The sequence below is a fragment of the Coregonus lavaretus genome, assembly GCF_964263955.1.
Source record: "Coregonus lavaretus genome assembly, chromosome: 30".
Lineage (NCBI taxonomy): Eukaryota > Metazoa > Chordata > Actinopteri > Salmoniformes > Salmonidae > Coregonus > Coregonus lavaretus.
This window is the reverse complement of record NC_140017.1, coordinates 9,185,924-9,209,151: the sequence shown is the minus strand read 5'-3', so window position 1 is coordinate 9,209,151 and position 23,228 is coordinate 9,185,924. Positions and strand designations below refer to the sequence as shown.

Genomic DNA, 23,228 nt, shown 5'->3' with positions numbered 1-23,228 from the left:
TCCAGGACCACCTGGGCGGTCTCCTTGGCGGTTGGGAGCTTGGGGAGGGGAATGAAGTGTGCCATCTTGCTGAAACGGTCAACTATGGTGAGAATGACGGTCATGCCACTTGAAGGGGGCAGCCCCGTGACAAAGTCAAGGGCGATGTGAGACCAGGGACGTCTGGGCACAGGCAGGGGCTGCAGCAATCCGGCTGGGGGCTGGCAGGACGACTTGTGTTGGTTGCAGATGGGGCAGGCTTGGACGAATTCCCGTACATCCTTTCTCAGAGAGGGCCACCAGAACCTCTGGGCGAGCAGGTTGTAAGTGCGGGTGGAGCCAGGGTGACAAGCTAGGCGGGAGTCATGTCCCCACTGAACGACCTGGGACCTCAGGTCTTCGGGGACAAAAAGGCGGTCAGCTGGGCAAGTGCTGGGACCTGGCTGGTTACGGAGAGCCTCCAGCACCTGTTCCTCAACCGCCCAGGTCAGAGCTGCAACGATGCAGGGACTTGGCAGAATCGACACAGGGTCCTTGGAGGGGGTGTCATCCTTCTGGAATTGACGGGAGAGGGCGTCTGGCTTGGTGTTGCGTGATCCAGGCCGGTATGACAGAGTGAAATTAAACCTGGTGAAGAACAGGGCCCAGCGGGACTGCCTGGAGTTCAACCGTTTGGCCGTGCGGATGTACTCCAAGTTCTTATGATCGGTCCAAACGAGAAATGGAATGGTGGACCCCTCCAGCCAGTGACGCCACTCCTCCAAGGCAAGCTTCACAGCCAGCAGCTCACGGTTCCCTATGTCGTAATTGCACTCAGAGGGGGACAACCGACGTGAGAAAAAGGCACAGGGATGGAGCTTCCTATCCTCCGCAGCCCACTGAGAAATCACAGCACCAACTCCCACATCCGAGGCGTCCACCTCCACAATGAATTGCCGGTCCACATCAGGCATCTGGAGGATGGGAGCGGAGGTGAACCTCACCTTGAGGGTACTGAAGGCTTTGTCGGCTGCTGGGGTCCAGGTGAAGGGTTGCTTGGTGCTGGTTAGAGCAGTGAGAGGGGCAGCAACGGTACTGTAGTTCCGGATAAACTTTCTATAGAAGTTAGCAAACCCCAGAAACTGTTGCAGCTTCTTTCTGTTCTCCGGAACTGGCCATGAAGTGACTGCTGATACTTTGGCAGGATCCATTTGGATACTTCCCTCTGCCACTATGTACCCCAGGAAGGCCACTGTCTTGACGTGAAACTCACATTTCTCTGCCTTGGCGTAGAGGGAATTCTCCAGAAGACGATGAAGGACTTGCTGGACATGGCGGGTGTGTTCAGACAGGTTTCTGGAGTAGATTAAGATGTCATCCAGGTAAACGAAGACAAACTTGTTTAACATGTCCCGCAGTACATCATTCACTAGAGCCTGGAACACAGCAGGAGCATTGGTGAGGCCAAAAGGCATAACCAGATACTCGTAGTGGCCTGTTGGTGTATTGAATGCGGTTTTCCATTCATCTCCCTCCCGGATCCGCACTAGGTGGTAAGCGTTTCTGAGATCCAACTTGGTAAAAACAGTGGCTCCCTGGAGCAACTCAAAAGCAGAGGTGAGCAGAGGCAGAGGGTAACGGTTCTTCACTGTGATGTCGTTGAGTCCCCTGTAGTCGATGCAGGGGCGAAGAGATCCGTCCTTCTTCCCCACAAAGAAGAAGCCAGCACCAGCAGGAGATGAAGATGAACGGATTAATCCTGCGGACAGAGAGCCATTGATGTAGTCCTCCATGGACTTTCTTTCAGGAGCAGACAACGAATAAAGACGACCCTTTGGAGGGGCTGTTCCAGGGAGGAGGTCGATGGCACAGTCGTACGGTCGGTGAGGGGGCAGAGATGTGGCTCTTGCTTTGTTAAACACCTCTCTGAGACCATGGTAGCATTCTGGGACATTGGAGAGGTCAGGAGCGGAGTTAGTAGGTACTGGCCGAGGGGGTAGTGCGGCAGCAAGCAGGCAGGTTCGGTGGCAGTCCTCTCCCCACTCCCTGATCACCCCGGTCACCCAGTCGAGCTGAGGGTTGTGCCGGCGGAGCCATGGGTAACCCAGGATGAGGGGTTGGCCTGGAGAGGGGAGCAGGTGAAACTGGATAGTTTCTTGATGGTTTCCGGACAGACCCATCGAGACCGGGGCCGTGACATGAGTGACCGATCCGAGTAAGTGTCCGTCCAGTGCCCGGGCAGGAATAGGAGGTGTCAAACGGAGGTTCTCCAGTCCCAGTTGGCGTGCCAGCTTGATGTCCATTATGTTGGCTTCGGCGCCAGAATCCACCAGAGCAGCCAGGGTGTGAGTTGAGTCAGAGAGGCGGAGGTGAACTTGCAGCAGGGGTTTGCGGTCGGAGGACTGGATGGTCATTGAACTCAACCGGACTCCCCCTATGCCCGGTGAGCTTCGACCCTTTAAAGGGCAGGTTACCACACGATGTCCATCACCTCCACAATAGAGGCAGAGGTTTGAGGTGAAGCGGCGCTGGCGCTCTGCAGGAGTGAGAGAGGCTCGCCCAATCTCCCTAGGCTCAGACTGATCAAGCTGACCTGGGTGAGTGGCAGTAGATGACAGGAGCCCAGTCGGATCTCTCCGAATGCCGGTAGTAGGTGGACCTTGGCGCCCCCTCTCACGACGACGGGTCTGTATCCTTCTGTCGATCCTGACAGTCAGTGCGATGGCTTCATCAAGAGTGGAAGGCAGTTCATGGGAGACCAACTCGTCCTTGATATAGTCAGCCAAACTATGGAAGAACGCGTCCACCAACGATGGTGTGTTCCAAGAACTTCGTCTAGCCAGGGTTCGGAAGTCGATGGAATGGTCTGCGACTGCACGTCTGCCTTGTCGAATACTGAACAGTTCACGAGACGCCTCTGCGGTTGGTGAATCCAGGTCAAACACCTTCAGCATCTCCTCAGCAAACAGGTCGAAGGTTGCACATGCGGGGGTTTGACGTTCGAACTCTGCTGTTCCCCAGAGTCGAGCTCGGCCCGTCAGGTGAGTGATGGCATACCCAACTTTAGCCCCCTCCGTGGCGAAGGTCCTTGGCTGCAAGGAGAACTGAAGTCGGCAGCTAGTCAGGAATGGCCGGACCTGGGTTGAATCGCCGTTGAACCGCTCGGGGTTTCCAATCTTGGGTTCCGGAGCAGCGGCTGCAATGACCGGGGCAGGTAACTCGGGGGCAGGGCTGGTGGGCAGACTGGCTGGGGTAAGGTTGGTGAGGAGTTGAATGATCATGGCGAGTTGTTGCTGTTGCTGGAACTGCTGCTCATGCTCATCGGTTTCCATGTCGGGGAAAGTGTGCGCTGAGTCCATAATGGTCAGATCGTACTGTCACGGTTCAGACAGACGACCAGAGGACCACAATTGCATCACACCAGAAAGTTTATTAAAACTTAAGGGAAAAGGGAAGTAGGGAGTGAATGAAGGCTCCAGGGGTAACAGGGATCCCGTCCAATGTGCTGGGTCTGTGCCCCCCCCAGTGGCAGCGATGCGTCCTATGAAGCCGGTGGTGGGTGGTCCAGAAGTCCTGGGAGGGGGAGACACAGACACAACAGGGCGGAATGAAACAAGGCAGCAGTACAGTTCAAGGGAAATCCAAAATACGTAGTAGCAAGGCAGAAGGCTGGTCAGAGTTACCGGGATTGAAGAGTAGTCAGGAGTCGTTATGGCAGAAGCAGGTCTGGATCTCCTGGGGCAGAAGAGTATCCAAAAATCAGGCAGGTCCGGGGTCACAAAACCAGGGTGAGCCAGAAGCGCGAGCAAACAGGTTCCGGGTGTGAGCTTTGCAGACGATCTGACACCGGAGAGCTGAAAGACAGGGCCTTAAATACTGGGAGAGGTAGTGGGTAATGCAGCGCAGCTGGCAGAGTAATTAGAGCAGAGCAGAGCAGGGACAGGTGGAGCTAGTTAGGCTGAGTAGAGAGAGTGGTGAGCAGAGTGGAAGAAAATTAAGGTGGTAACCCGGTGGAGTGAGAGGCTCATGACAGCAGCCGCATATCATCAGGTAGGCCGATATGCACTTGTAACTGTTTTTCATGTGGGAAACTATCATTTTCAAATGTATTCTATTTTATTCCATGATATTGTTGTTATAAAATAGATTTGTGTTGACTGTGGCATGGGAATATATGAGCATCTGCTAGGCTACATGAACAAATTAGGTATGCATAGCTCACCGCATGATCCTCAAACTAAAGACTGGCTAAACTTGTGTTTCTAAAAGTGAATTCAAAGGCACTTTAGAATGACTGTAAAGCCTAATAAGGCATTTTTCATTTCATTATTATTATTTAATTCTAAGTATGTTTGATTTATTTTTAATCTTAAACTAACAAGGGGTAGGCCTATGCTTTTAGCCATATTCTTTAACAAAAAGCCAAAATACCCTCACATACCCCCTCAATTCGAGCCCTGGTTTTAGCTTAACACACCAAGCTCTTCACTGACACTGAGATATTTAAGTAGTGCATGGTGACTGAAGGAATTGACTGACAAAATCCAAATCTACGGATAGTAGACTATAATTTTGTCTGTCAAACAGGTAGGGCTACCTCTTATTTCTTGAATAGGAAGAAATAGGCTCCAACACAAAGCCCTCTTGTTGTTAGTAGCCTAAAGTCAAATTAAAATGAAGACTGTTTAAATTAGTTAGGCCTTCTCGAATTAGCCTACTTTCAGCACCCATGCACTGTTCATTTCCATGGCTGCCACTTCATAGTAATGTAAGTTATGTAAATTACTCAAATATGGCTTATTGTGAGGTCAATAACTATGATAAATAGCTTCATTATGGGCAACGAAACATTGTTTTCATTCAAATCAATTATAGCAGTAGAAAGCTTACCGCCAGTCCTCCTCCTCTTCTTCATGGTCTCCCTCTCAAACTGAACAGGACATCAGTAGGCCAAGTCTGCGTGCACAGATATTGAATTTTTTGGACAAATAAAAAATTGTGTCTGGAATAAGCCTTTCACTCACCTTCTGAAGTGCCACCATACACAGCACAGTCATTGGTTAGGCAGCACAAAAGGGTTTACATCCAGCCAGGTCAACTGTGATACAAGTCAGTATTCGACATCCATCCATGTCTGAGGACGTCGGGAGATGACATGGAAACCGGACACTAGGGGCAACAGTGAGCGCTGTTACCTTCAAGTAGGTAAGCATTTGCCTCTGGTGCCAAAAGTTGCATTTTCTAATCCAGTGATAGAAAGTTGTTTTTGATATTTCTGTTTTAAGCTTATCCCAAACCTTAACCCTTATTTTAACCATTCAGGGGTTAATGACTAACCTTAAGATTTCGGAGTTAATCCCTAAACTTAACCCTAACCTGAAAAATTTGGAGGTGATGCCTAAATGTAACCTTAATCACTTTGAAATTTCACATTTGGAACAACTTCAAAATTGGAAGTTTGAGAAACATGGATGAAAATCTAATTCTGACGTGAAACTGTGAGAGCTCGTTGTTACATCAGCAAAAGCAAGACAGGCTGGGGCTCATGATTGGGAAGGCCTATCCATTGCAGTGTGTAATGCAGTGTAGCCTAGTTTTATATACACCATCCCAAGAGCGCAAAAACTCAGGAAGTACCTTTTTTTAGAAATATAACTTTGCCCTGTGCTTCTCCGAGCATGCTCTTCATATAGCCTATCGTATAGCCTATAATATAGCCAGCCTATAGTGTAGCCTATAGTATAGCATGTAGTATAGTATAGCCTATAGTATAGTATAGCCTATAGTATAGCCAGCCTATAGTATAGCATGTAGTATAGCCTATAGCCTATGGATCATTTTATTGAGACCACAATAGGTGCTCTTGATATTGCACGCCCAGCAGAGAAACAGGGATGAGGGTCATCATCGGGCACACATCGAGATACTATAATAAGCAACTCATTCTCAAACCCTGAGCAATAGGACATTTGATCAATTACAAATTACATGACCCTCCCCTGGACTAAATTTTTGAAATACTAAACCCTCCCACTGACTGAAATTGAAAAAACATGACCTAGCACTATTTTCCTCCAGGTAACATTTGTGTACATTGCCACTGCTCCCTAATGCAAATCAATCTCTCTCTCTCTCTCTCTCTCTCTCTCTCTCTCTCTCTCTCTCTCTCTCTCTCTCTCTCTCTCTCTCTCTCTCTCTCTCTCTCTCTCTCTCTCTCTCTCTCTCTCTCTCTCTCTCTCTCTCTCTCTCTCTCTCTCTCTCTCTCTCTGTCTCTCTTCTCAAACCCTGAGCAGTATCACATTTTAATCGATTAAAAATGACATGACCCTCCCTTGGACTAAATAAAAAAAATACTAAACCCCCCCCCTGACTGAAATTGAAAAAGCATGACCCTCCCCCATTGTCCTATAGGTAACAATTGTGTACATTTCGACTGCTCCCTAATGTAAATCTCTCTCTCTAGTCTCCCAATATTGATGGTTTAACACATAATACACTGTAGCTTACATCTAAAACACAATCGATTGGGTACCACATTCACCGACGGGGAGACGCGCGCAAAGCTACGGGTAGATGGCTAGATGCTCACAAACATCAACAGAGACAGAGAGAGTGAGAGACAGACATAAAGTGATAGACATCAAGAGACGTTTTGGAATCAATAAAAACAGAAGAAACATTGAGATTCTCCAACAAAGACATTGGCAAACTATTCTTACGTTTTGCATTCTAAGAGCGCGACTCGATCAAGAACCCTTTGTGGACTGCAACTGAACAGTGAGAAGGCACAGATCATAAAAATTGGAACAATAAAAACGCTTTGAGAGAAGAAGCTGAACAAGAAGCTGAACATTGATCATTGTCATTGATTGGATTGGGGTCAATCAATTTGTAGGTCAACGTCAAGAAAATAGAAAGAGGTAAGAAGATAAGATGGGCATGTTTGTTTTTCGATATAATTTAAAAGGGGCGTGTGCGTGCTCATATTTACAGTGTGTTACTGTCTGCCCAGTTGGAGCTAAATGTTTGGAATCTGGTTTCTGCTCAAATATGTGGGTTTTAACGTGAGTGAGGTGTATTGGCTAATAAATAATATAGGCAACATTTAATTTTCTGAAATATTTATGTGAATTATGTATTGAGAACTTCAACTTGTCTCAATGTGTGTAGGCCTGCGCATGCCTAATATAAGCTGCATGATGGATATAAAAAATGAAAAAACTCATTGCATTTTATATTATTTTGCAAAAATAACGTCTGTATAAGCATTATCTTTTTTCAAATGGGCCTGAGCTATGTAGTGTCGACTTGTTTTGTATCTCATCTATTCTAGCGCGGTGAGGGTGTGTCCTTTTCACAGTGGCAGTGTATGATGTTAGGTCAGCCAAGTCGTTTCGTGCAGTGCAGCAGAGCAGAAACATGCAACAGTTTGTATAATTAGTCCTAGGCTAAATAGGTCTAAATGGTATGTAGAACGAATTATTTGAAGCGCTTGAAAACTCCTCTGTCCACAATACTGGCACAGGTTAGGATCGGAGAAAGTGGCAGACTCGCGGAGCTCGGGTTAGGCACGGTGTCCATGATGAGCTAAACTATCTCGGCTTTGAATATTCTAAAACACACTCATGCACAAGTTATGCAAACTACGTCTAGTTCGTAATGTAGGTAACACCAGAGACACACTATAGGCAATGCTATAATATACCAACTGATACAATTATTCGGGAGTTATTGTTCCTCCCTGTCTCCATTTGGGCAGCGGTCTGGTGCGCGAAAAAAGCTTATCCGCGGATGATGGTAAGCCTATGTGATAGGTAGGCTACAATAATAAAACTGAGACACTTATGTTAATGTGGTTGTCATGAGCTGTTGGGTCGTTCCACCAAATGAGAACCTTTTGGGTAGTGTACTTTAGTCTATTTCATTTATTTTAACATTCTTTCATAAACAACACATGTTCGACTAAATAAAAAACACGTTTTAGCATATCGAGGTTAAATTGAAAAATGACTATAGTAAGTGCCTATTAAGTGCCAAATAGAGTAACAGGGTTGACTGTAACAGAGTTGATAAATTCATGTTAAATAAGCCATCAATCCCCATGTGACAGGGGGAATGGAAGCTTGTTGTGTGCAATAGGGAGGGGCAGTTGAACGCAAGCTTCACAAAAACATGTTCATTTATAGCCGGTCTTTCTGGGTAACAGGGTTAATGTGTTATGGTCGACTCGCTCAGTTTTCCACCACAAAACACCAGAACATTACCAAAAGGAGTAGAATCAGCTCACCTGCTTTAACTATGATCTGACTATTAGATGTGCAATGTTTCTTTTGAAAAAATATTTTAGAAATTAATAGTTTCACCATATTAAAACGAGAGTTCAGTTCACATAGCAGGGTTGATCATAAAATAAGGACAGACATTTCATGAGATTGGATGAATCACTAATCACATGAAGTAAATTATAATCTTCAAAAAGGACTTTGTCAAAGCAACAAAATAACTAGGGCTTTACAACGATGAGGAGAACTTGGAGAAACGTTGGAGTTAAGTGTGTTAAAATCTTCTCAATGTCAAAATGCCGAATTTTGTCACTTTAGCAACTATTTGTATCATAATAAAATCTGATTTATAGAATTTTCCATGTGGTCTATATTAATTAAAGGGCACTTAATATAATATATTTCTACTTAAAATATGAAAAGGCACTCTTCCAGTGGAAAGACACTGTTGAATAAAGGCTTATGTTGAGCGTGAACACACATGACTTAACATTTGAATCACGGTGCCCCACCCCTTTCTCCTCTCCTCACGTACTAAAATGTTTCTTGATGATACTATCTTGAGCCCACTTCCCTCCCCTCAGCACACATCCCTCACCGACAGTATTTGGTACTTCAAATAGTAGTCACCTGATGGAAATGGTTGCCATAGCAATATCCCGGCACCATGGCAGGAGGCACGTCCAATGTCTTGTTGTCATGGAGATTTACTATCATCATGATGGCAAATATGTTAAGCCATAAGCCATGGTTCCTGCTCCAGAAAGGATATTGATGACCTGTATTTTGCCCAAATTCATCATTTGCTTGTTCTGTTTGGGTTTTATTATAATAATGCTGGATCACATAATGAGAATGAGCAAGTTGTAGTAGAGCGACAGATGAGGCACACACACACACACACACACACACACACACACACACACACACACACACACACACACACACACACACACACACAAAAACACACACACACACACACACACACACACACACACACACACACACACACACACACACACACACACACACACACACACACACACACACACACACACACACACACACACCTGAGAGCTAATCAGAGGCAGCTGCATTGTGGAGAGCTACAGGTAACTGCCAAAATAAGGGAAACATTTCAGTAAATGAGGATTCTGGTAGCTAGCCCCTTAGAAGGGCAAGGTAAACGTCAATAAATACACAGCCATTCTGGGTGATCACCTTCAACCTATGGTGAACCATTTCTATCCATCTCGTCCAGGATGATAATGGCTATGCCTCCATAGGATGACAATGCCCCCCCATTCACAGGGCACGAGTGGTCACTGTATGATTTGATGAGCATGAAAACGATATGCCAAGGCCGTCTCAGTCACCAGATCTCAACCCAATTGAACACTTATGGGAGAAGGGTGTCGCATCCCTCCAAAAGAGTTCCAGACACTTCTACACAATCTATACCAAGGCGCATTGAAGCTGTTCTGGTGGCTCGTGGTAGCCCAACACCCTATTTATTTTCGTAGTTACATGTATATTTCATCACCAGAGAGGTACTCTAAAATCATATTGTCAGTAATAGAGGGGTTTGTCTCAGGTAAGAGTAGCATTTTTTTTTTGTTCCCAGAGTCAGTGAGACAGAGAGATGGGGTAGATATATTCTCATTCTGCACTCTCCAAATGCCAATCAACACCTGACCTACCTCCCAAACACCTAGATATGGGAACTTTTACATGAGCCTGTGTGTCCCAGAGAGATAGTAATCAGTGTCAAATTGACATAGTAATATCCATAATGGGTAAGATCCAGAGAGAAAACAAGCTCCAGCGATTAGGTCACAACGCTCCCAGATATCATTCCACAAAGCCATACACTCTACACTCTTAGAAAAAAAGGTGCTATCTAGAACCTAAAAGGGTTCTTCGTCTGTCCCCATAGGAGAACCCTTTGAAGAACCCTTTTTGGTTCCAGGTAGAACCCTTTTGAGTTCCATGTAGAACCCTGTAACCAAAAAGGGTTCTACCTGGAACCAGAAAGGGTTCTTCTATAGGGACAGCCGAAAAACCCTTTTGGAACCCTTTTTTCTAAGAGTGTAGGTTTGATAATGGCCTAGACACTTGCAAACAAAGGCGTGAGCATTCAGGTGTGAAAAGATTCACACTCACACAGACAAGGAAGATAAACAACGGGTCACAACACCCGACAGCATTTCCACTATGATGTTTATTTCGATTGTTTTTCCCTCCCTGTCTGTCTTCTTCCACATGCATAATTCATCATTCATGTCTTGGGCTTGAGTCATAGCTCCCTCCCTGGGTTTGTTGCTTCTGTAGATGTCTACACCGACTTCACCTGAGGATACCGCTGCTTCTGCCTCAGTTTCTGCTTGCCTTTCCCCCTCTTCCCTACCCTTCCCTTGTCCCTCAGACAAAGGGCAGTGCTGGCAGCACCACGGGACTGAAACGCGACACCGACAAACAATGGAGTGACAAAAGTAGGTTAAGGAGAGGCATAGAGGCCAGTGCATCGGGTGGCACTTCTCATTTCTAACAAGGGAGATGAACTTGAGTGTTTGTCACTAGCACTGGTCTGGCTGGCAGTGCCACTCCCCAAACAGCAGCTTCCCCACGGGATTCTGAGAGATACGGCCAACTTGGCAACCTCTGATCTGAGAGGTTGAACTGGTTGTATTGCACTTTCCCACTGGTCCTTGTCGTTAGACAGTAGACAGCAGGTCATTCCTCACTGTCAGTTAAGGCTAGGCGATATATAGAATTAATGCAATTAATTAGAATGTATGTTTTAGCGCAATTCCAAATGCCTGTATCGCAATAATTTTATTTTTTCCGTTTTCTTGAACGTTTATGTCCAGCTTGTTCTCATGTTGTCTTTTTCGTCTCATCTCCTTCACTCCTTCTGTGCCGTGTGCACCTTCCCATGTACACACACACCAAGTCCCTCCCCTTTCCACTCACAACAACAAAGATTTACATTTACATTTTAGTCATTTAGCAGACGCTCTTATCCAGAGCGACTTACAGGAGCAATTAGGGTTAAGTGCCTTGCTCAAGGGCACATTAACGTCATTTAGCAGACGCTCTTAGCCAGAGCGACTCACAAATTGGTGCGTTCACCCTATAGCCAGTGGGATAACCACTTTACAATTTGGGGGGGGTTAGAAGGAACACTTTATCCTATCCCAGGTATTCCTTAAAGAGGTGGGGTTTCAAATGTCTCCGGAAGGTGGTGAGTGACTCCGCTGTCCTGGCGTCGTGAGGGAGCTTGTTCCACCATTGGGGTGCCAGAGCAGCGAACAGTTTTGACTGGGCTGAGCGGGAGCTATGCTTCCGCAGAGGAAGGGGAGCCAGCAGGCCAGAGGTGGATGAACGCAATGCCCTCGTTTGGGTGTAGGGACTGATCAGAGCCTGAAGGTACAGAGGTGCCGTTCCCCTCACTGCTCCATAGGCAAGCACCATGGTCTTGTAGCGGATGCGAGCTTCAACTGGAAGCCAGTGGAGTGTGCGGAGGAGGGGGGTGACGTGAGAGAACTTGGGAAGGTTGAACACCAGACGGGCTGCGGCATTCTGGATGAGTTGTAGGGGTTTAATGGCACAGGCAGGGAGGCCAGCCAACAGCGAGTTGCAGTAGTCCAGACGGGAGATTACGTCTTCCTCTCTGACAAGCGGTTTCAACTCGTTATTCGCATTTGAGGTTTGGTCCAACAGAATCGGTCATATGGACACGAAAACACACTGAGACATTATTTTACTGTGATAGAGGAGAAGTTAACCTTTCTAACAATACCCTTTTTAAGTCTTACCTCCTCAAATTGCACGCAGAGCAGACACTACTAAAATAGGGGTATCAATGAACATTGATTCTGGAAAATGTAGCCTAAGTATAATTTCAAAAGCCCTTAATTCATTAGATTATTGCTGGCTGTTTGAAATGCAGTGCATTTGACCTTTTCTTTAGAGATATAGATCGTGAATCGCCCATAAAATATGATTTTTATGCTATATCGCAGAGCCCTACTGTCAATATAAAGATTCTACTCTGAGGTAAACACTACTGTATGGATCTCGGTGGCATGTATTTGCTATCATGCCACAGCCTCCTCCCTCACCCCATTCACTGTCATCCTTTTCCTATTCCTCCTTTTCAGCTTGTTGAAAAGGATAAAAGGGTTTTGAATGTAAATCCTTTGTGCTGGGTGGATTTATAGCTTGTACTGTATGCCTCAGTCCTGTGTTTTTATTGTGTCTAACATAGTGTAGACTAGTAGCAGCATTCTGGAGTGTTGATAAGGGTGCCTAATCCCCCTAGAGGTCATCCAGTGGTCCTCTGTAGCTCAGCTGGTAGAGCACGGCGCTTGTAACGCTAAGGTAGTGGGTTCGATCCCCGGGACCACCCATTCACAAATAAAATTTATGCACGCATGACTGTAAATCGCTTTGGATTAAAGCGTCTGCTAAATGCCATATTATTATTATTATTATCCAAGGTGTCACTTAGCCTTTAGCCTTTACCCTCGCTGTGTTTATGCACTATCAGTACCATTAGCAAGGTAGCTATGTGTAAGAGTTCTACGTGGGCTCCTCTCTTCCTCACTCTCTTTATATCTCTATGCCTCCATCTATCCATCCATCCCTCTATTCCTCTCTCTATATATACCAAATGGATAAATAGGACAGGATGTGATGATTGAATAAGGAAGAGGATAAAACTGCTGTACTGAACAACGAGAGGATGTAAAGTTCACGGTCAAAGTCACAGAGCAGAGATTCATGGTGTCAGGAACTTCTTTATTGAGGTTGTAGCAGCTGTTAAGCCTCAATCACCAAGCAGATTAACCCTTTCCTCACCATCCACACTGTAGACTTCCTTCCTGCCTGTGTATCTCCTTCTAATTAATAGACCAGGGCTATAGGGTCAGGATGGGTCGTGACTGACTGAATGAGAGGATCATGAATACAATATTGTTCTGCTTAGTGCAGCTAAGGAGGGTGGTTGGAGTAGACACAACATCACAGAGTCAGATATAACAACCCACTAATGTCTGCTCCATAGTGACTGGTGGTTGAGTGCTATGGTCCCAGTCATAACCCAGAACCTGTCTGGATATAGAAAACAGCAGGCATATTGTTGTGGAAAATAATCACTATACTTTATTTAAAATCAAAGTTCTTCCAGAGTTTTTGAAAAATCAAGATTGACTTTATTACAATTCAACAAAGCCGAGCTGGTCTGCAGAGTAGTAGCTTCCCTCTTCCTCTCCGCTCTCTGTCTATATACAGTGAGGGAAAAAAGTATTTGATCCCCTGCTGATTTTGTACGTTTGCCTACTGACAAAGACATGATCAGTCTATAATTTTAATGGTAGGTTTATTTGAACAGTGAGAGACAGAATAACAACAAAAAAATCCAGAGAAATGCATGTCAAAAATGTTATAAATTGATTTGCATTTTAATGAGGGAAACAAATATTTCACCCCTCTGGAAAACATGACTTAGTACTTGGTGGCAAAACCCTTGTTGGCAATCACAGAGGTCAGACGTTTCTTGTAGTTGGCCACCAGGTTTGCACACATCTCAGGAGGGATTTTGTTCCACTCCTCTTTGCAGATCTTCTCAAAGTCATTAAGGTTTCGAGGCTGACGTTTGGCAACTCGAACCTTCAGCTCCCTCCACAGATTTTCTATGGGATTAAGGTCTGGAGACTGGCTAGGCCACTCCAGGACCTTAATGTGCTGCTTCTTGAGCCACTCCTTTGTTGCCTTGGCCGTGTGTTTTCGGTCATTGTCATGCTGGAATACCCATCCACGACCCATTTTCAATGCCCAGGCTGAGGGAAGGAGGTTCTCACCCAAGATTTGACAGTACATGGCCCCGTCCATCGTCCCTTTGATGCGGTGAAGTTGTCCAGTACCCTTAGCAGAAAAACACCCCCAAAGCATAATGTTTCCACCTCCATGTTTGATGGTGGGGATGGTGTTCTTGGGTTCATAGGCAGTATTCCTCCTCCTCCAAACACGGCGAGTTGAGTTGATGCCAAAGAGCTCGATTTTGGTCTCATCTGACCACAACACTTTCACCCAGTTCTCCTCTGAATCATTCAGATGTTCATTGGCAAACTTCAGACGGCCCTGTATATGTGCTTTCTTGAGCAGGGGGACCTTGCAGGCGCTGCAGGATTTCAGTCCTTCACGGCGTAGTGTGTTACCAATTGTTTTCTTGGTGACTATGGTCCCAGCTGCCTTGAGATCATTGACAAGATCCTCCCGTGTAGTTCTGGGCTGATTCCTCACCGTTCTCATGATCATTGCAACTCCACGAGGTGAGATCTTGCATGGATCCCCAGGCCGAGGGAGATTGACAGTCTTTTGTGTTTCTTCCATTTGCGAATAATCGCACCAACTGTTGTCACCTTCTCACCAAGCTGCTTGGCGATGGTCTTGTAGCCCATTCCAGCCTTGTGTAGGTCTACAATCTTGTTCCTGACATCCTTGGAGAGCTCTTTGGTCTTGGCCATGGTGGAGAGTTTGGAATCTGATTGATTGATTGCTTCTGTGGACAGGTGTCTTTTATACAGGTAACAAACTGAGATTAGGAGCACTCCCTTTAAGAGTGTGCTCCTAATCTCAGCTCATTACCTGTATAAAAGACACCTGGGAGCCAGAAATCTTTCTGATTGAGAGGGGGTCAAATAGTTATTTCCCTCATTAAATTGCAAATCAATTTATAACATTTCTTACATGCGATTTTCTGGATTTTTATGTTCTTATTCTGTCTCTCACTGTTCAAATAAACCTACTATTAAAATTATAGAGTGATCATTTCTTTTTCAGTGGGCAAACGTACAAAATCAGCAGGGGATCAAATACTTTTTTCCCTCACTGTATTCCCATTCACACACATCCCAGCTCAAAGCCCCTCCCTCTTAGGATCTCCTACCATTATCTTCAGTTTCCCGCTCTCTACCGCTCCGCCCACTCCCTTAGTCTATGATAGGGCTAAATTTGACTGTCATTCATTTTAGAAACAATATTATTACAATCAATCACACCCTTGTCATGCAAAAACAATCATGTTCAATTTTAAACTCTGTTCAACCCTGGTTCACCCTGGCTTGACCTGAAGATTGATTGTTGGACATGACAGGTCCACACTCAATCTCTCGAACGTACACAAACCCCACCCCATCATGCTGTAATCAATCAAGAAGATAGCCAAGGAGAGACAAAGGGTTTAGCCTGAACTCTGTTCAACCCTGGCTCGTTCCAGGGATATGCATAAGGAAAGCCACAGGGTCATAGTCTGGTTGCAGTCAAAGATAAAATAAGACAACTGTAGAATGACCCAATGACAGGTCAGATGCCCATTTTACACACACACAAACCTAGTGAAAGGAACCATTCAAGTTATTGCCTAGCAACAGAGAATTCTACCTATATGTTCGTGATTAACTCCGTTTGATCTCATAGTCCACTAAAAAATCCATCTCAATATAATGCACATATACTGTAACTGGGTAGAATAGTGATAACATGCAACCAGGTAAAACATGCAGCCAGTTTACGGACTCAAATGAATCCACATAACTGTGTACAGAGACTTACTGTACTAGACTGTCACGCCCTGGCTCGGGGGACTCTTAAATGTTGAGCCAGAGTATGGAGTTTCTATTACATTTTCTATGCTTTTGTTCTAGATCGTTTATATCTATGTTGGCCAGGGTGGTTCCCAATCAGAGACAGCTGTAGCTCGTTGTCTCTGATTGGGGACCATACTTAGGCAGCCTGTTTGGCACTAGTATTTTGTGGGATCTTTTTCCGTAGAGGTTTGTGTTGTAACCTAGGACTTCACGTATCGTTTGTTTATTGTTTTGGTTCGTGTTGTGTACACTAATAAAGAATGTACGCTTATCACGCTGCGCCTTGGTCCGCTTCATCAGTCGACGATCGTGACAGAAGATCCCACCACCAGAGGACCAAGCAGCGTGCCCAGGAGGAGAAGTTGGCGATGTCCCAGGTGGGCGAATGGTGGTCTTGGGAGGACATATTCGCGGGCAGAGGGCCATGGGCAAAAGTAAATGCCCAGGCAGGGGAGGAGAAATGGCGGCAACCGTGCCGACGACGGACACGCGAGAGGCAACCCCAATAATTTTTTTGGGGGGGGCACACGGCATGGACGACGGGGCTGCTGGAGGCAGCTACAGGACGATTCGGCGGACTAGGAGAGGAGGCCACCAGGTTTGGGGGGCTGGAAGGGTGGTTGGCGGAGCCTAGAGGTAGAGCAGAGCCAACTCCCCGTACTCAGGCTAGGCAGCGTGAGACTGGGCAGGTTCCGTGTTATGCAGAGCCACGTACTGTGCCGCGAGTGTTCCGGCACAGTCCTGTACGTCCTGTGCTAGCACCACGCACGTGTGTACCGGCTCAACGCTCGTGGCCTCCAATACCCCTCCTCGGTCCCGGAAATCCTGCGCCAGTGCCACGTGCTGTAGTGCCAGTACGAGTGCACAGCCCTGTACGTCCTGTGCTGATGCCTCACACAGATTGTGTGGAAATAGGCATTCAGCCAGGACGGGTTGTGTCAGCTCTCCGCTCCAGACCTCCAGTCTGTCTCCACAGTCCAGCCCGGCCTGTTCCTGTCCCTCGCACCAAGCCTGTGGTGCGCGTCGTCAGCCCGGTCCGGCCTGTTCCTGTTCCCCGCACCAAGCCTGTGGTGCGCGTCGCCAGCCCGGTCCGGCCCGTTCCTGCCCCTCGCACCAAGCCAGTGGTGCGCGTCGCCAGCCCGGTCCGGCACGTTCCTGCTCCCCGCACCAAGCCAGTGGTGCGCGTCGCCAGCCCGGTCCGGCACGTTCCTGCTCCCCGCACCAAGCCAGTGGTGCGCGTCGTCAGCCCGGTCCGGCCCGTCCTGCTCCCCGCACCAAGCCAGTGGTGTGCGTCGTCAGCCCGGTCCGGCCCGTTCCTGCTCCCCGCACCAAGCCAGTGGTGCGCTTCGTCAGTCCGGCACGGTCCGTGCCTGTTCCACCGGTGCCTGGTCCGGCACCGGTCAGCTGCTCCACACCGGAGCCAGAGCAATCCGCTCCACCGGTGTCCAGTCCAGCTCCGGCCAGCGGGGCCAGACCAGACCAATGACGTTACGGGGGGGTAGAGAGAGAGTGGTGGTCACACCCGGAGCCGGATCCGCCTCCAAGGCGGAATGCCCACCCGGCCCCTACCCCGTTGTGTTGGTGTGGCGCGGTCGCAGTCCGCGCCTTTGGGGGGGGGGGTACTGTCACGCCCTGGCTCGGGGGACTCTTAAATGTTGAGCCAGGGTGTGGAGTTTCTGTTACATTTTCTATGCTTTTGTTCTAGATCGTTTATATCTATGTTGGCCAGGGTGGTTCCCAATCAGAGACAGCTGTAGCTCGTTGTCTCTGATTGGGGACCATACTTAGGCAGCCTGTTTGGCACTAGTATTTTGTGGGATCTTGTTCCGTAGAGGTTTTTGTTGTAACCTAGGACTTCACGTATCGTTTGTTTATTGTTTTGGTTCGTGTTGTGTACACTAATAAAGAATGTACGCTTATCACGCTGCGCCTTGGTCCGCTTCATCAGTCGACGATCGTGACATAGACTGAGAGGTCAGTTTGGCTTTTACATGCAATGCTCTTAATGCCATGAATTACAAATATGTAAAATGTGTAGCTCTGTGAATAATTGCCAGGATTCAACATTACAACATCATGTGTGCTGTGAAGCCACTCTCTCCCAGTTCATTAGGCCATTTGTTGCTCAATTACTACCAAGTGCCCTATCATTGAGCAAATTACCTTCCTCCAGAACATGATTCATCCCAAAAAACTTCAACCTGTGGCCATGGGGCTGGGCTCGCCACTTAAAGCTGTTTCTAGGGCAAGGTCTTTAAGGGAATGCTGCACAAACAGCATCTGGACTGTGATGCTAAGGAAATATGCTAATGACTTAGGTCCTGTTTAGCCAAATGTATTCTCTCCCCCACAATCTGCATGGTGGGATCAATAAAGGATATGCTCCATGAGAAGTGGGGCACATAGCATGGAGGACATAAATGGATAGAGAGACGAGAAAAGCTAGGAGAGGAGAGGAAAAGTAATGGAGGGATTGTTGTCATCTCTTTGCCTGGAGGGCAAGTTTCTTTCCTTAAAAAGCCTGAATACAAGTATTCTACTGTAGTATTGTAACCATCTGTATTTTGTCTGTAATTGGCTCATCTTCAACCCGTTACTCTAATTTCTCCAGCAGCTTGGCAACTTTTACATCTAGTTTCTATTCCCACCAAGATGTATGTGTAGTACTGGTTTGAGAATGTAACTGAAAATGAGACACTTGATTGGTATTGATCCAGTTAATGTGAGGTATCCACCATTTTAGGATTGTGGTACTTGGAACCTGAAAGACCAATACTGGACTAAAGAAACAATTTCTCAGAGATTGCTCCGTTGTCATCTCTTGACTTGTAATGAGGGTAATTAGTGATCTGTGCCTGTGTGTGGTCCTTTGTGACATTATATATATATATACATGTGTGTACGTATGTGACATATGGGGAAGTGGGCCAATTCACTCTGGCCTCCATAGGGAACTAGGAACATTCCAAGAGTGTCCATTCCAATATTCTATACATGTATTGTTATGTAACAAGAATAAAGGTTAGTGGGGTTACTCAACAGGTTGTTTCAATAGAAGGGGGAGAGGTAATGAGGGGGCCGTTTTCCAACCTTACATATGTGTCTGTGTGAGCATGTGTGTCTTGGTGTGTATGTGTGTGTGGCATGTAATCCACTAACACGGTTCTCTCTCGCTCTATTTATTTCTCTCTCTCTTTCTGCAGTTACCATGGAAACTATTCTGTTCTTCCTCTTTTCACTCATGGTGTATGTGGCTGGTAAGTGCCCCCTCCTCCCCTCCACCACTACCACCAACACCAGCACGACTACCGCACTATCCACAGAGAGGCAGGAGACACAGGGGAGGGCCGTGTCATGACATGGCAGGCATGGGGTTTTGACTGAACATTAATGGACTAACTTATTCTGGAGACTGTGGCTTCCTACCTTTGCATGCATTGTACAGTGCGTGTGGGTGTTGATATGTATATCCCAAGTATAATGTAATATATTGTATATCACAAGTATATTTAGGCCGTGACACACACACACAGGAACTGTGTAACTCTTCCACACTCTTGTTATGCCGTTAAGAATCTAAACGTGAAGTCATAGGTTCAATACATCACTTGAGAGAGCAACTGAGCCATCCATGTCATGTCTTCTGGTGTTATCCACACTGTTTGCCTCTCACTCTTTCTTGTTTGTCAATCAGACTAACATTCCACATTCTATTGCTTTTGTGTTTTCCCACCTCTGTTCACTTCACATTCTTTTCGACCTCCCTCTTTTCCTGCCCTCCTTCCCACCTCTGTTCACTTCACATTCTTTTCGACCTCCCTCTTTTCCTGCCCTCCTTCCATGTTTCCTGACACCCGTTCCGTATCCTCTCCATTCTTTCATCTGTGTTTTGTTCACACTGCCTGTTCTGTTTTCTCTTTCTTTCACCCTTTCTTATTTTGTCTCGTTTCTGTCTCCAGACTATACATCTCTCCTTTTCCCTCTTCCATTTCTCCATCTCTAGATGTACATTATCCTCCATTCATCTCCCTCCCACTATAATTCAATGTTTTTCATGCACTGACTCCCCATTCTGTGTGATTCCCTGTCTGTTGATGTGAATACACATGCTGAGTAGAGTGCACACACACGCACGCATACACACACACATAATGGGGTAGTGTAGCAGATAGAAGGTCTGGGGTTTGTGCAATGGGCCGGACAGTGTTTGCTGATGGGAATTTAGGAAATTAATTGACACAGGGAGCGAGGGTTGGAAGAATAGAGTAGGGGAGGAGGAGGACAGGGGGATAACTGAGACGGTCCATTCAACGAATCATCCACACGGCCAGTGCCATTTCACAACCGGATGTGAATACCGTAACCTGTCAAGATCCCTATCCAAGCTCTGGATGTGACATCTTATTGTAGTTAAAATAAGAGCCAATAAAGACCATCAGAATTTTGAATTCTGTTCTAAGAAATCATAAGAGTCTCTCTCTCCCTCTCTCTCTCTCTCTCTTAGTAGTAGCAGACCCAAATGCTGAGGGTGAGTAACCTGTGTGTAATCAATGTGTTTAGCCATGTTAAGCCCAGCCCCATTATGCTGTTAGGTACACTACAAGTCAAAAGTTTGGACACACCTACTCATTCAAGGGTTTTTCTTTATTTTTTACTATTTTTTACATTGTAGAATAATAGTGAAGACATCTAAAAATATGAAATAACACATATGGAATCATGTAGAAAAAAAAAAGTGTTAAACAAATCAAAATATATTTGATATTTGAGATTCTTCAAATAGCCACCCTTTGCCTTGATGACAGCTTTGCACACTTCACATTCTCTCAACCAGCTTCACCTGGAATGCTTTTCCAACAGTCTTGAAAGAGTTCCCACATATGCTGAGCACTTGTTGACTCATCCCAAACCATCTCAATTGGGTTGAGGTCGGGGGATTGTGGAGGCCAGGTCATCTGATGCAACAATCCATCACGCTCATTTTTGGTAAAATAGCCCTTACACAGCCTGGAGGTGTGTTGGGTCAATGTCCTGTTGAAAAACAAATGATAGTCCCACTAAGCCCAAACCAGATGGGATAGCGTATCGCTGCAGAATGCTATAGTAGCCATGCTGGTTAAGTGTGCCTTGAATTATAAATAAATCACAGACAGTGTCACCAGCTAAGCACCCCCAAACCATAACACCTCCTCCTCCATGCTTTACGGTGGGAACTACACATGCAGAGATCATCCGTTCACCCACACTGCGTCTCACAAAGAAACGGCAGTTTGAACCAAGAATCTCAAATTTGGACTCCAGACCAAAGGACACATTTATAATGTCCATTGCTCGTGTTTCTTGGCCCAAGCAAGTCTCTTCTTATTGGTGTCCTTTAGTAGTGGTTTCTTTGCAGCAATTCAACCATAAAGGCCTGATTCACACAGTCTCCTCTGAACAGTTGATGTTGAGCTGTGTCTGTTACTTGAACTCTGTGAAGCATTTATTTGGGCTGCAATTTCTGAGGCTGGTAACTCTAATGAACTTATCCTCTGCAGCAGAGGTAACTCTGGGTCTTCCAGTCCTGTGGCTGTCCTCTTGAGAGCCAGTTTCATCATAGCGCTTGATGGTTTTTGCGACTGCACTTGAAGAAACTTTCAAAGTTCTTGAAATGTTCCATATTGACTGACCTTCCTGTCTTAAAGTAATGATGGACTGTTGTTTCTCTTTGCTTATTTGAGCTGTTCTTGCCATAATATGTACTTGGTCTTTTACCAAATAGGGCTATCTTCTGTATACCCCCACCTACCTTGTCACAACACAACTGATTGGCTCAAACGCATTAAGAAGGAAAGGAATTCCACAAATTAACTTTTAAGAAGGCACACCTGTTAATTGAAATGCATTCCACGTGACTACCTCATGAAGCTGGTTGAGAGAATGCCAAGAGTATGCAAAGCTGTCATCAAGGCAAAGGGTGGCTATTTCAAAAACTCAAACATAAAATATATTTTGATTTCTTTAACACTTTTTTGGTTACTACATGATTCCATATTTGTTACTTCATGGTGTTGATGTCTTCACTATTATTCTACAAAGTAGAAAATAGTAAAAATTAAGAAACACCCTTGAATGAGTAGGTGTGTCCAAACTTTTGACTTTTGACTGGTACTGTATGTACAGCATTGAAAACTGCTATGATTGTTAGATGTTCGATACAGCTAGTATCTCATTGCCTTGCCTTTCTCTGTGCCTGTATTTTCAGATGGTAAAAAGGAAAAGAAAGAGGTGAACCCATTTGTCTATGGTAAGCAGACCACTGTTAGTGCATCTTGATGCTCTTTCCCATCAACTGACAATGTTCCAATAGCCATGAAAGAAGACTTTCATAAGTAGATGTCCCTCCTCTCTATGTGTCTCTGTCTCTGTGTAGACTATCATAGCCTGCGGATCTGTGGACTGGTCTTTGGCGTGGTACTCTTCACGCTGGGCATCCTCCTCATCCTCAGTAAGTCTTCATACTTCAGTAAGTCTAACTACGCCACACATATTTTATGCTCTTTGATTGTTGATTAAGATCATGATAATGATTTGTTGTCCATTCTAGGCCGAAAATGTCGCTGCAGTTCCAATCAGGAGAAGAAGCCCAAGTAAGTCAGCAATTGTGCCTGATTGGTAGATTACATTTCTGCTCTGATGTTATGGGGCTGTGTTCTCCATCTCTGTTCACCATGACAACCAACATCTGTCCTCTTGGTTCTATTGCAGGGCCCCTGGAGACGAAGAGGCTACGGCAGAGACCCTAATCGTGTCCAAGGGTGAGACAACTGTCACTACCCACTCACCCCTCACACACCCCTGAGAACACCCTTGACACCAATCCATAGTTATGTTCAACCATTGGGAATTATTCTTTGTAGTCGATGCCTAGGTCCCCCCTGTTTCGGCCACTTTGAAATGACTACCCCAACCTGACTGACTTTTCATGAAGTCATATGAGTTTCCTTGGTTCCCCCTCTTCTGTCCAAACACAGCTAAGGAGCCAGAGCCAGAGCCTGAAGCTAAGGCTGAAAACTGAGTCAGCCCAAACAGACTGCCCCCCACCTGACCGACGATCAACCATATCTGCCACTGAACCACCAGTGGTGGAAAAAGTACCCAATTGTCATACTCAAGTAAAAATAAAGATACCTTAATAGAAAATGACTCAAGTAAAAGTGAAAGTCACCCAGTAAAATACTACTTGAGGAAAAGTGTAAAAGTATTTGATTTGAAATATACTTAAGTATCAAAAGTAAATGTAATTTCAAAAATATACTTAAGTATCAAAAGTAAAAGTATAAATCATTTCAAATTC

The 23,228-nt window shown here is 45.8% G+C and overlaps 1 protein-coding gene across 1 annotated transcript; it reads left to right on the top strand.

Annotated features, from left to right (window-relative positions):
• The first annotated feature begins 6,836 nt into the window (after nt 1-6,836).
• fxyd6 (FXYD domain containing ion transport regulator 6) lies at nt 6,837-22,961 on the top strand. Its single transcript, XM_084147566.1, has 8 exons — nt 6,837-6,878; nt 19,096-19,149; nt 20,397-20,420; nt 22,137-22,178; nt 22,305-22,397; nt 22,479-22,521; nt 22,640-22,689; nt 22,906-22,961. Exons 2-8 carry the CDS (start codon nt 19,101-19,103, stop codon nt 22,947-22,949), a joined length of 345 nt encoding a protein of 114 aa, XP_084003692.1. The 5' UTR covers nt 6,837-6,878; nt 19,096-19,100; the 3' UTR covers nt 22,950-22,961.
• The last annotated feature ends 267 nt before the right edge of the window (nt 22,962-23,228 follow it).